Below are 12904 nucleotides of genomic sequence, written 5' to 3' on the forward strand. Positions count from 1 at the left end.
ATTCTTATAGTGTAAGTGTTAAAAAAAGAAAACAAAGATGGACCAAATACATTCCTCTAAAACAGCTTCCCACCTCAGCCATGTTCTTTTTGGGAGCTTCAGAGAGGGTGCTCGATATCATTGGACATTTCAGTCATAGTGAACGCAGGTGAAATAAAACACCCGCTCACCTGGATGTCACATAAAACCTATAGTTTATTAATTTTTAGTAAAATGTTCACATATTAAAACGAAGCTTTAGAAAAGACGTGTAGCTCCAGCTATCTGAAGCCTGAGGGGCCACGAGGGGGAGACGTATTGCTTCATTGTTGACTCTTTTTGTTTCCATTTACAACAGATAAGTAATAACATAACAACTGTAGGCGTATATATTTACACAGACAATATTACAATAGTACAAAGCCTTAAATGTGTCCTGTCTTGCATTGTGAACTTTTAGTTTTTTTAACATGAAAACAGAATTTAAACATTGTTGTAAAAAATCTTTACACAGTTATGACAATGACAAAAATACTGAATACAACCTCCTGTGGTTTTCTCGAACGTCATCACACCAACTTGCTCCTCTGCTGCCCTCAAGTGGCCACAAAACACAACACATAGTTTTACAATCCCACAGTGCAGCTTCAAACCCACACATACCTTTTTGATCTGAGGTGTTTGCACGTGTTAAACCTCAGGCACATAAACCGAAATATTGGCAACTTTAAAATACATAAATAAACAATATATCATAATAAATAACTAATTCAGCACAATTTTTCTGGTCCGTGGACGAGGTGGAGCAGAGTTGTGCCTGTGCACCTGTGTGTGTGATGGTTAATAGTAAATATGACGACCACAGGGCCTCTCTATGACGCTGAATACGAAGAAACCAAAGCTCTGACTCATCAGCTCCTACAGCCGAATCACAAATCACTGAATTAGTTTCACAAAAAGCATCTTTGAAATTTGACTTTAAAAAGAAATAACAAGAGTCTCTCACAATTAAAAAGCTAAATACAACTAAATTGTTGCCGAAGTAAGAACACGCTGGAGTTTTGCTGCTACTGCTGCATTTGGTCTGGTGTGACCAGTCGTTTTTTAGAATATAGGACAAGATGGTGAATATCCATTGTACGTTTGAAGGTCTTCTGCACAATATAAGTTACCAACTACCAGTAGATGTTAGCAGGTGTTTGCAGCCACCAGCGGATGTTAGGGATGTCCCACTTCAGCTGTGCATGTTTGCGTCATCAAGTGTTTTGGCCTCGTAATCAATGATACAGGACGAATTTGAGCCTACGCTGAGATAAAGGTCAATTTGACTGGCTACTGGCTTGTTTGTATATAAATAGAAATAGATTGCAGTTGTCTATTTGAATGTAATTTCAAATTGAATATTATCATATGAATATTATTCAAATTTTCATAAATTGTTAATGTAGCATTTGTGGACGTCAATAACTGGAAGGAAATTATCTCAAGGCTCACTTGTGTAATATTAGACAACACTTCCTGGAGGATAATGTGTGTAGTATTTTAGATTTTAAATATATCTACATGGTTACATAGCATGACATAAAATTAGGTTTAAGGTGAGTCTTCCCCTTGTGATCACTTTTATAAAAATACTGGAAAAATTACCACAAAAATTGGTGGAACGATGTGGTAAAGGTCACAGTAGATCCCATTCAGTTTGGATTCTGGGTCTGGGGGCAGATCCAGGATCTTTTTTTACATTATTTATTGTGATTAAGGGCGTTTTTCAACATTTTCATTGATTTCACAGAGAAGAATTAATGGTTCTTGACAAAAAAATTAAATTGGACATGTTTAGGGGGTATTGTGTGCAATTTGATGCCGATCCATATAGAAATCTGGACCAACTGAATCAAAGAATCTTTTTTCAAATTTAGATTTACCCAGCTGAATCATCATGGTCTGCAGGAGAGAGCAGCTCTGTGTTCTGAACAAGGCTTCGTTTTGAATTGATGGTGATGATGAACACTTGTGGCAACAAACATTTCTACTGTATTGCACTTTACCCCCATGCTTCATAGCTATCTAAACAATGCAAGACATGCATCACCACGCACGTGACACTTAGGAATCTCATCCTCGGATGGTTCCTCCATCCAGAATATGAGAACTTACTTGATTCAGAAAGGAGAATTTTCTCCAATATTTATTTAATTATAAGGACTTTAGAAGATTTGAAAAATCAGTGGATGAACCAAATCTGTAAAACTCTCAAAAGACATTCTTACTATAAAGGTATAATGTCCACAACCTGTGTTACTTTTCAGATAGTTTACACATGATCCCTTCTGAATGAAGTGATCTTTTCAGTCAGTAAGAACAGATAGTAACAGGTTAGAATCTGCTCATGAACACGATTTTGTAGAATAAAGCTATTTCTTAACTGTGATGCAGTGCTTTGACTTTAACTACTGGGGCTGTATTTCCATAGCAACCAATGATGTGAGGAATAACATCTTATACAACTTCAGAAATCAGTCATCATAATGTCAGAAAGCATCTCTACAAGGAATCAGAGCTGCTTCACATGATCAAGGACCAGACGTCATTTCAGAGCTCACTCAAAAATAAAACAAATCTGTGATTAAGAAAAAATAAAAAACAAAACAAGATTTCAACATCTGTGCTGCACGACTCAACGTGACATTTGGCACTGAAAAATGTATAGGTCCATATTATATACAATGTAAAACAATTATCTATTCACAGGAAAAAAAACATCACAGAGAAGAGAGCAGGAGGAGTGTTAAAAGTCAGCCAGGACTTTAGAACAATTCAACTATCCAGTATTCATCAACAGTATTTGAGAGACGTTCAGGAGAGCTTCGGGGTTTCAAACCTCACGGGTCAGTCAGTGGAAACCTCTCACAACGCTCCATTCACAGGCCAGGACTGACACGCCATTAATGTTGCACCTTTTGTCACTGAAGCTGCACATTTTTAGTCAAAATACAGAACTTTAGTGAGAAAAAGGTTAAAAAATGTGTTGAATAATATGCTACAGTATAATAACCAAACCTACACCTGCATAACTACAGCATGTATCCTGCGTTTACATGCATCACGAGGCAGATAAGTGGTATACAGATTAAATGATATGACACAGTCAGGTTATAACCACAGAGCGTTTGTGACTGAAATGATGACAAGGCTCTCACGTCCTATTTGACCTCCAGAAGAAACTGACGAGACTTTGACAGAATTAAAGGAAACGTTCCACCTGCTGGACAGGCTCATAAATAACCAAAAGCTCATCACAAGAACTAAACCAAGGGCATATTCAGTCCAATAGATACTTTACAAACTAATTACAGCCTCCTTTACCGTCTCTCTCAGTTTGGCAAATCTCTGCGCTGCTGCACAGATTCTCTTCCCAGAGACATTTCACAAAGCGTGTGAATCCTTCAAAAGCACATGTCCAGTGTTTGAAGCCGAGTGCAGCTCTGTGTCTTTGTGGGTTTCACCACTTGGCAGCAGTGTGTGTGCGTGCGAGTATGCGACATTGTGTTGTGAAGTGTCCTCCGTGTCACAGAAGCTAGTATCTCCTTTCCGCTGTGTCCAGTGAGGTTGTGTGTTTAAGCACGTGGCTCCAGTTTGTGCGACAGCTCGAAAAGAGTCTGCTGATTGTCGATGATGTGCAGGTAGTTGACGCTCGCCCTCACCTCCGCACGGTTCACCCCGATTAACTCCGTTTTACTCCACTACATATATCAGCTAATATCTGCACTTACTACGAATGTGGGCTTTTGTTGCCAAAAACGTGGTGCTCTGGGTAAGTTGTCATCTGGATACGAATCTATAGTGGCCCAAGTGGTAAATAGTGAACATGGCACAAAAAGCGCAAAACTAACTTTGCCCTCTAGCCCCTATGATTCACTCCTTTGTAAAGAGTCTTGGTGTTCATTTGGACAGTGGTTTCAAATTTGACAACCTGTTGTTAGGTGTAGCCAGGGGCGTTTCTAGGATTGAAAGAAAGGGGGGTTTAGCCCCTAAGGAAATTGAATGTTTGCGCGCGCAGCGCGCCAATTTTTTTGGGGCTCATTTGGGGCTGAGGATATCCATTGTTTCAGACAGTTCATAGATTGGTTCAATCAGAAAGAGTGTGATTTTTCTCTGTATCTTTGCTTGCATTCATTCAGTATAAGATCACAGAAGAGACAGAATTTTAGGGTCATTGTGAAATTTGACAACACAAATATGAACTTTTCTCAAATAGAGAGAAATAATTTTCCTGCTTGTAAAGGAAAGATGGATATACTAGTTTTCATATCCGCGTCACTCCCAAATCCTAATTCTTAAAGGGACCAAACACAATGGATGGAGAATGGACCTGCCAGTGTCAACTTCTGAGTTGTTTATTTGTTTGGTATGAGCAGAAGGGAATAAGATAGAATAGAGAGCTGTCGATAGTTATTTCTTACATTTCAAATTTGCTCGCTCACACTCTTGCTCACTGGAGACAATTTCTAACAAAATAGCCAGCTAGCTAGCTTAGTGTTAACATAACTCATTACAATATTCCCTTTCATTTGCCTCAAGTAAACCTAAATTTAAGCAGGTAACAATCGTTCACAACTACAGATAGCCACATTTTGTAACTACCTGTACTTACAATTTAACTCCATGCATCATTTACTATGAGCTAAACTTCTTGGCTGTAATCCTGCTGTCTTGATGAGAGACGTTACTTGGCAGAGTGAGAAATCCAGCGCAGCATCGATGCAGACTCCCCAAGGTCCTAGTGCCCGGTCTTTTCATTGTTAAGTATGATGAGAGGCTATTGGATTGTAATTTGAAGGGGGAGAAAACATACAAACCAGAAACGCACTTACATATGTAGCATGTTAGAGTTATAAATAACTTGTCCATGTGTAAAACAAAAGTTTAATTAAAAAAAAAAAAAAAAATTTTTAAATCCCAATTATTATTTGGGGGGGCTGAAGAACATTTTAGGGGGGCTTCAGCCCCCCTAAAACAGGCCTAACGACGCCCCTGGGTGTAGCTTCTTTCAATTGAGACTCAGAGTTAAGGTAAAGGTATATCTCCCACCTAAAGATGTAGAGAGGGGGATCCGTATGGGGTGCCGTTTGTCAAGCAGCTCACGCTGAAAATAACAGCAACATTTTGTCACATTTAGCTTCAAACCATGTTTAAAAAACTGGTGTGAATTTTTGAGAGTCACTTTTTTGCACATTTACAACAATATTTGTCAACTTAGAGATATTTTAAATATTTAAATCCATATGTTAAATGTTACACTTAAATGTTAAATGTTAAATCTAAATGCTAAATCTAAATCTAAATGTTAAATTTAAATCTAAATGTTAAATTGAAATCTAAATGTTAAATCTAAATCTAAATGTTAAATTTAAATTTAAATTTAAATATAAATGTTAAATCTAAATGTTAAATTTAAATCTAATTGTTAAATTTAAATCTAAATGTTAAATCTGAATCTAAATATAAATGTTAAATCTAAATGTTAAATCTAAATATAAATGTTAAATCTAAATTTAAATCTAAATGTTTAATCTAAATGTTAAATATAAATCTAAATGTTATATTTAAATCTAAATGTTAAATCTAAATATAAATATAAATGTTAATTCTAAATGTTTCAGGTGAAACTAAATATTTAGCTAATATGCAAATTCAAATGCCGGTTACAGGAAGTAGTAACAAAATAAAAGCTCGAGGAAGTCAGAGTGTGTTTATTACGGAGCCCCCCAGGGGACACGGGGTGGAATGAGGACAGCAAAATGACTTTTGTGAGATCCCGAGAAAGTTTAGGACAATGTACATCCGGGTATCTCATAATAATGACATATTAAGTCATTATTATGAGATACGGGTTGTGGGCAGGGCGCCACAGAGCAGGGAAGCCGAGGCTGAGCGGCTGCGGGGACAGTCGCCATACTCGCGGAAGTGGGCGACTGTGCATCGATATAGAGACATAACAGGATCGATCCATGTTTTCTGCTCCGTTCATTGTCTTAGCGAAGTCCTGTGTGTGTCTGTGTCTGCTTCCGCCTCACGTCCCTCTGTCCCCCGCTCACTTTACACTTTAACAATAAACACCAGCGCTGATCACAAGTTATTAGGACACCTGCAGGACTGATGTTATGATCTCATACTATCTCATAATAATGAGATACTGACTGCAGGGTCTGTCATGGGAGACTGTGTGTGTGTGTGGGGGGGGGGGCTGTGTGCGTGTGTGTGTGTGTGTGTGTGTTGGGGGGGTGTATGCTTGTCTCTGTTCCTCTTCACTAAAACTGATAATCACATGTATTTTTTAGTTATTATCCGATGATGACCGATCATGACTTCGGATCGCTCCGTCACTTTAACGCTGTCAGTCCTGACTGTGCGCGTCACGTTCTGCTCGTGTTGTGTGGAGCGGGGACTACGTGCACACGGTGTTTAAACATGTGTTTCATGAGCTCAAACAAACACAAAGTAAACATCAGTCCTGTACGTGTCCTAATAACTTGTGATCAGCGCTGGTGTTTATTGTTAAAGTGTAAAGCGAGCGCGGGACAGAGGGAAGTGAGGCGGAAGCAGACTCCGACACACACAGGGCGACCGGACTTTTAATGAGCGTCTGTTCTGATGCTGGAGCAGCGCTGGTTATAATTATTCAGCGGCAGCACATCGCTAAGACAATGAACGGAGCAGAAAACATGGATCGATCCTGTTATGTCTCTGTATCGATGCACAGTCGCCCACTTCCGCGAGTAGGATGGCTGTCCCCGCAGCCGCTCAGCCTCGACTTCCCTGCTCTGTGGCGCCCTGCCCACAACCCGTATATCTCATAATAATGACTTAATATGTCATTATTATGAGATACCCGGATGTACATTGTCCTAAACTTTCTCGGGATCTCGCAAAAGTCATTTTGCTGTCCTCATTTCCCCCCGTGTCCCCTGGGGGGCTCCGTAATAAACATACTCTGACTTCCTCGAGCTTTTATTTTGTTACTACTTCCTGTAACCGGCATTTGAATTTGCATATTAGATAAATATTTAGTTTCACCCGAAACATTTAGATTTAACATTTAGATTTAGATTTAGATTTAACATTTAGATTTAAATTTAACATTTACATTTAAATTTAACATTTAGATTAAACATTTAGATTTAAATTTAGATTTAACATTTATATTTAGATTTAAAATTTAGATTTAACATTTATATTTAGATTCAGATTTAACATTTAGATTTAAATTTAACAATTAGATTTAAATTTAACATTTATATTTAACATTTATATTTAAATTTAAATTTAAAATGTATATTTATATTTAACATTTAGATTTAAATTTAACATTTGATTTAAATTTAACACTTAGATTTAGATTTAGCATTTAGATTTAACATTTAACATTTAAGTGTTACATTTAACATTTGGATTTAAATATTTAAAATATCTCCAAGTTGACAAATATTGTTGTAAATGTGCAAAAAAGTGACTCTCAAAAATTCACACCAGTTTTTTAAACATGGTTTGAAGCTAAATGTGACAAAATGTTGCTGCTATTTTCAGCGTGAGCTGCTTGACAAACGGCACCCCATAGATCCATGCCTTCATAACTTCTCGACTTGATTCCTGTAGCCTGCAGCTCGTCCAAAATGCTGCTCGCCTCCTTACAGGAAAGAAAAAGAGGGACCATGTAACACCGGTGTTTAGCTCCCTCCCCTGGCTTCCTGTTGGTCACAGGATTGATTTTAGAATGTTATTGTTAACTTTCAAACCTCTTAATGGACTGGCACCGTCTTACTGAACTCCTTCATGACCACTCTCCACTAAGAGAGCTGAGGTCAGCCACTCAGCTGCTCCTGGACTTACCTAAACCGAGGCTCATAACCAGAGGAGATCGAGCCTTTCCAGTAGCACCCCCCCAAACTAGTGGAACAGCGTACCACTCCATATTAGATCTGCCCCGTCTCTAGCACACTTCAAATCATTGTGAAAAACACGTCTCTTCTCGTTGGCGTTCTACGGAAGCGTATTGCATTCACTTAAAAAAATTTAAAAAGCTCCAGGTTAAAAAAAAAAAAAGTTAGAAAAACAGTTTTTTTCCTGTTTTTCGAACTTTTTTTTTTTCCCTGTTTTTCGAACTTTTTTTTTCTCCTGTTTTTACGAGATAAAAATCCTGTTTTTCTGAGTTAATTTTTTTCCGGAAAAGGCGTTCCCTTAATCCTGCCTGAAGCTCTCAAACGCATGGAGTATGGTTGCTGCTGCATCAGCCTGAACCTGCAACAGACTAATGCGGTTTGTTCTATTATACTGTCAGTAGGCCTCAGCCGAAAGAGGACACAGGAGATGGTTATTGAATCGGGACATCGCACTCGTTTATTTTCCTTCACACTTTTCTCCCAAGAGTCCCAACCACCAACCTGCTTATAACAGGAACTACACATCAATCTTCTATAATTAAGCCACTAACGGGACAAAAATAAAAACTATCCTCTACCTATATGTAGCATATCCCCCGAAAGATGGTCGAGACTTTCGACTGATGTTTTCAGGTTTATTTGACGCTACGTCTATGGACGCTATACGTCACTTTCAAAATAAAAGCATGGAAAAAAAATTGAGCGAAAAACAGGATTTTTGTCTCGGAAAAACGGGAAAAAAAAAGTTTGAAAAACAGGATTTTATCTCAGAAAAACAGGAAAAAAAAATCACAAACAGGAAAAATCCTGTTTTTTGATTTTTTTTTTACCCAGAGCATTCACTTTTTTCAAGTGAATGCAATACGATTCCGTAGCTTTCTTTTTAAGTTGAGAACATTTTCATCCCAGCAGGTTTTATTTTATTTGTTTAGTTTTATTTTATCTTTACTATTCCTATTTTGATGTACTGCATGTTGCTGTTTTTCTAGTTTTCAAGTTTTTACAAATGTGCTACATAAATTAAATTGAACTTGACATAAACAGTTAAATTTAAGGTCATACACTAAAAAAAAGTTTTAATGGATTTCTACTTTACTCTATATTCTATCTATTCCACTAAAGATTTTACTGTTCCCTACTTCTAAACCACACATTGATTGGTGGATCAGGAACGAAACAGTATTGAATTGTTTGTGTCAGTCCAGCCCTTGCATTTCGCCACTGGGGGAGCTGTGACTAACCAGTGACAGGTCGCAGTGTTTTAAAAAATAATAATATATATATATTTTTTAATTTTTTTAATTTTTCTACGTCTGTGACATCGCGCTCTCCCTGGAGAGTGTTCGCGCCCCCCAACCACTGCTGTAAGCCATCAAAACTGACTCAGGTGAAAGGTTCAAAGGTCATCCCTGAGGAGCAGGAGCCATCCACAATTTTCCCACTGACATAATGTTACTCCCGAGGTCAAGACCTTTACATGATGTCTTTGCTTTTGTCCAACGACATAGTTTACATTTCATCTTGCTCCAAGCACAGGCCCTCTCGGCCCTTTTGAGGTCCAAGCTGTATTAAATCTGTCAAATATGTTTTAAGTGGTATTTAATGGCCAGATATGGTAAAAAATATGTATGTTTGCTTTATACACAATCATATGTTTGAACAGAGTTCATATTTATTTTTCATATTAGGGTTAGATGAATGTCCACCATGTTTTTTGTTTTCACGAAGAGAGAGAAGCGCATAGGTCACGTGTCCCCAGCCTCCTGACTCACGATTACGTGGAATTCATAGAATTCTAGAGCATTACTTTCGTAGCACTTCCTAAGCAATTTTGCTTACGCAGACCCAGCTTAAACGCCTTAAGTATATTTGGTTAGGCCTAAAATGTGTTTGTCTTCTCCCGGATATCCTTGTCGTGCTCTGTTATAAAAACAGTAAGAATGTATTTTTAACAATACCCTATTTGCACTTCAGTTTTTTTTACATTGGTTGCTTTGCAAATTGTTATGCTTAAAAGTGGTTGTTATTGGATTTGCACTGCATATGCCTGCATTTAAATATACAATTATTTTTGCAATAAAATCAATATTATGTATGATTCCAGTCCTGTGTGTGGATCATATAGTTGTGATTAAACTTCTTAAGTTTGGAAATGGCTGATCTAGAGGACGTAAAACTCTTAACAAAGTTTCAGAAGGTGAACCTGCGGAGGGATCGTTACCAGAACAGCCTGCTCGACCCTGGTCGACCAAGGCAGCCAGACCAACATCTGGACTTTTAGGGTCTTGTGCTGCCCCCCCAACGGCAAACACGCCAGCGAACCTGCACATCTCCCGAGGCAGCAGGCAGGCGAGTGAGCGAGAGAGATTTGCACCGTGTGTAGAGGCGCACCTCCGCTGCTCAAGTAACGAGCCAGTTTTGAGAATATACAAATAGAAAGTACAGAAATTTGTGTTCAAATGTAGCGAGTAAAAGTAAAAAGTCGTCACGAAAATCAGTAGTAAAGTACAGATATGTGAAAAATCTACTTAAGTACAGTAACAAAGTGTTTCTACTTCCCACCACTGCTATTTACCACTTGGGCCACTATAGGTTCCTATCCAGATTACAACTTGCTCAGAGCACCACATCTTTGGTGAAAAAGGCCCACATTTGTAGAAAGTGCAGATATTAGCTGATATATGTATTGGAGTAAAAGTGAAAAGTAGACAAAAATGAATCCACTTAAAGCAAGGACACATGGAAAATGTTCTTTAGTACAGTAAGTAAGTAAATGTACTTTTTTACATCCCACCACTGTTGCACTGTTATAGTGCAATAAAATAAATAAAATATAAGAACATAGAAAACAGAGAGCAGAGCTCTCCTGGACTTTCCAAAGCTTAACAGTTGTTTAACATTTGTGAAGAATTATTTTCCTCCCTCTAATTTACTTATTGTTTTTTAGAGTGTTTGGTGATTCTGGGGCAAATGCTTCTGATACACACTCGTTGATTGACTGTCATGTTTAAAACAGCATGTATTTATTAACAGCATGTAACCATCAGAGTTCTTATTGGGGAGATCCAAGCAGTAAGGAGATGCTATTTATTCATAGCACTAACAACAATTAAACCACTTTATGAGATCAATAGAAGTCACGGCAGAGATCCAAATATGATCCATTCTATTTCATTAAAAATATTTGTGCCCTCTTTATAAACTATCTGTAGGTTGTGACAGTGGCCAGCAGAGGGCAGCAGAGGAGAAAGTCAGTCTGATGATGTTGTGCTCAATCATTTTTTAGCTGTTGTCATGTCTGTGTGAAGTCCTGTTTAATTACAGCAATGCTGTTTGCATGTTGGAAAAAACACAAAGTTTACAATACAAGAGAGGACATATTAAAGACTTTGTAATCGTTACATTGTCGATGTGTCAACTTGTGTTTGGCAGTTGTTTACCAGGTGTGAATGAGAAGACGTCAACCACAAAGTGACATATCTGCCCTCGTGTCGTCTTTTCTGAAGCTGCGTTTTACGAGGTCATAAGGTTTAACTGAAAAATCATGTGAAAATGTATGTGACATCCAGGTGAGCTGTTGGTTTTTCTGACTTGTTTCCAGAGAAACACTTTTAACGGGCAGCTGTATATAAAACAAAGTGTTTGCCAAGTGCCTTTGACCAATAATATCAAACCAACAGACACAACCAGACACCCTCTCTGAAGCGTATAAAAGAACGCAGCCTGCCCACCGGTCTCCTTCAAACTCTCATTCTCATCCAACACTGCAGATCATCTCCAACCCCTCATCCTGCTCCTGTGACAGAGAGAGAGAGACGCCAACATGATCCTGCTCCTCCTTCTGTTCGCCCTGACCCTGGGTGCTGTGTCTCCTTCAGATGGACCTGAGGTCAAGCTGCAGCAAGGACACTGTGAGGCCTGGTTCAAATTCAACAAACGCTACTACAAGTATGTGGCCACTAAGATGACCTATGCTAAGGCAGAGCTCAACTGTTTGTCAGAGGGAGCCAACCTGGTGTCTATCCACAGTCTGGATGAACATAATTTCGTCCAAACACTGATCGAGAAGTTTGACCGTGCTAATGGAGGAATCTGGATCGGACTCAGCGACCTCCAAGAAGAAGGCAGCTGGATGTGGTCTGATGGTTGTCCGGCTAGATTTGTCCTTTGGTCCAAAGGAGAGCCAAACACCCATCATGAAGACTGTGTTGAAAAGATCTTTCACACAGATAAGAAATGGAATGATCGAATTTGTAGCGACCGTATTCCCTCTGTTTGTGCATCTCGCATAATGTGTCCTCAGTGATTGTAATGTCTGATTTAACCTGGTGTGGGAGCCCGGCCTTGCAAGAGGAGAACAGTGGGTATACAAACTGGAAACAGAGCAGTCAGACGCAGGGGTGTATGGTAAATAGAAATTAGGAGTTTATTTAGAACTGAGGGGGAAAAGGGAGGAGGGCGCATAAAGATAATTCAAATAGCTTTGCCGGTCTGGCAGTTGGGGTCTGGGGCTCCAGCGGGCTCTTCCTGGGGTGACGAGAGAGAAAGACAGCAGTTAATCCTCTTCATCTGACAAAAGGCAGGCCGTTGGCCTCTTACCCTGAGACTCCTTGTGAAAACGTCTGCTTCCTACTCCCTCAGTGGCTCAAGAGAGTCTGTCCCCATTTCCTCTGGTTTTTAAAAGGGCTCCTGATTGCCTCTTGATTCAGTCCATCTGTGAGAGACAATCAGAGACACCCGGGAGGGGAGGAGCTCTCCAGGAGGATCCCCTGGGGTAGTACCGCCCCTCCAACATCACGCCTCTGGATTGCCTCTGCCTGGCTGTCCTCAGCCATGTGTGGCACGGCTGACAGGCTGGGCCATCACACTGGACACTGACCACCAGATGCTTGTTGATGTGAAATAGTCCTCAGCAATAAAGATACAAATGCAAACTCCTCTGTTTTTTCTCCCTTACTTTTCGTACCTGTTGGATTGTGATGAAC

The 12904-nt window shown here is 39.2% G+C and overlaps 1 protein-coding gene across 1 annotated transcript; it reads left to right on the forward strand.

Annotated features, from left to right (window-relative positions):
- The first annotated feature begins 11733 nt into the window (after positions 1–11733).
- On the forward strand, positions 11734–12253 carry LOC133026218 (lactose-binding lectin l-2-like). The gene has a single exon (XM_061093085.1). The coding sequence runs from the start codon at positions 11743–11745 to the stop codon at positions 12223–12225; it is 483 nt and encodes a 160-aa protein (XP_060949068.1). The 5' UTR covers positions 11734–11742; the 3' UTR covers positions 12226–12253.
- Positions 12254–12904: the final 651 nt, after the last annotated feature.

The sequence above is a fragment of the Limanda limanda genome, chromosome 19, assembly GCF_963576545.1.
Source record: "Limanda limanda chromosome 19, fLimLim1.1, whole genome shotgun sequence".
Lineage (NCBI taxonomy): Eukaryota > Metazoa > Chordata > Actinopteri > Pleuronectiformes > Pleuronectidae > Limanda > Limanda limanda.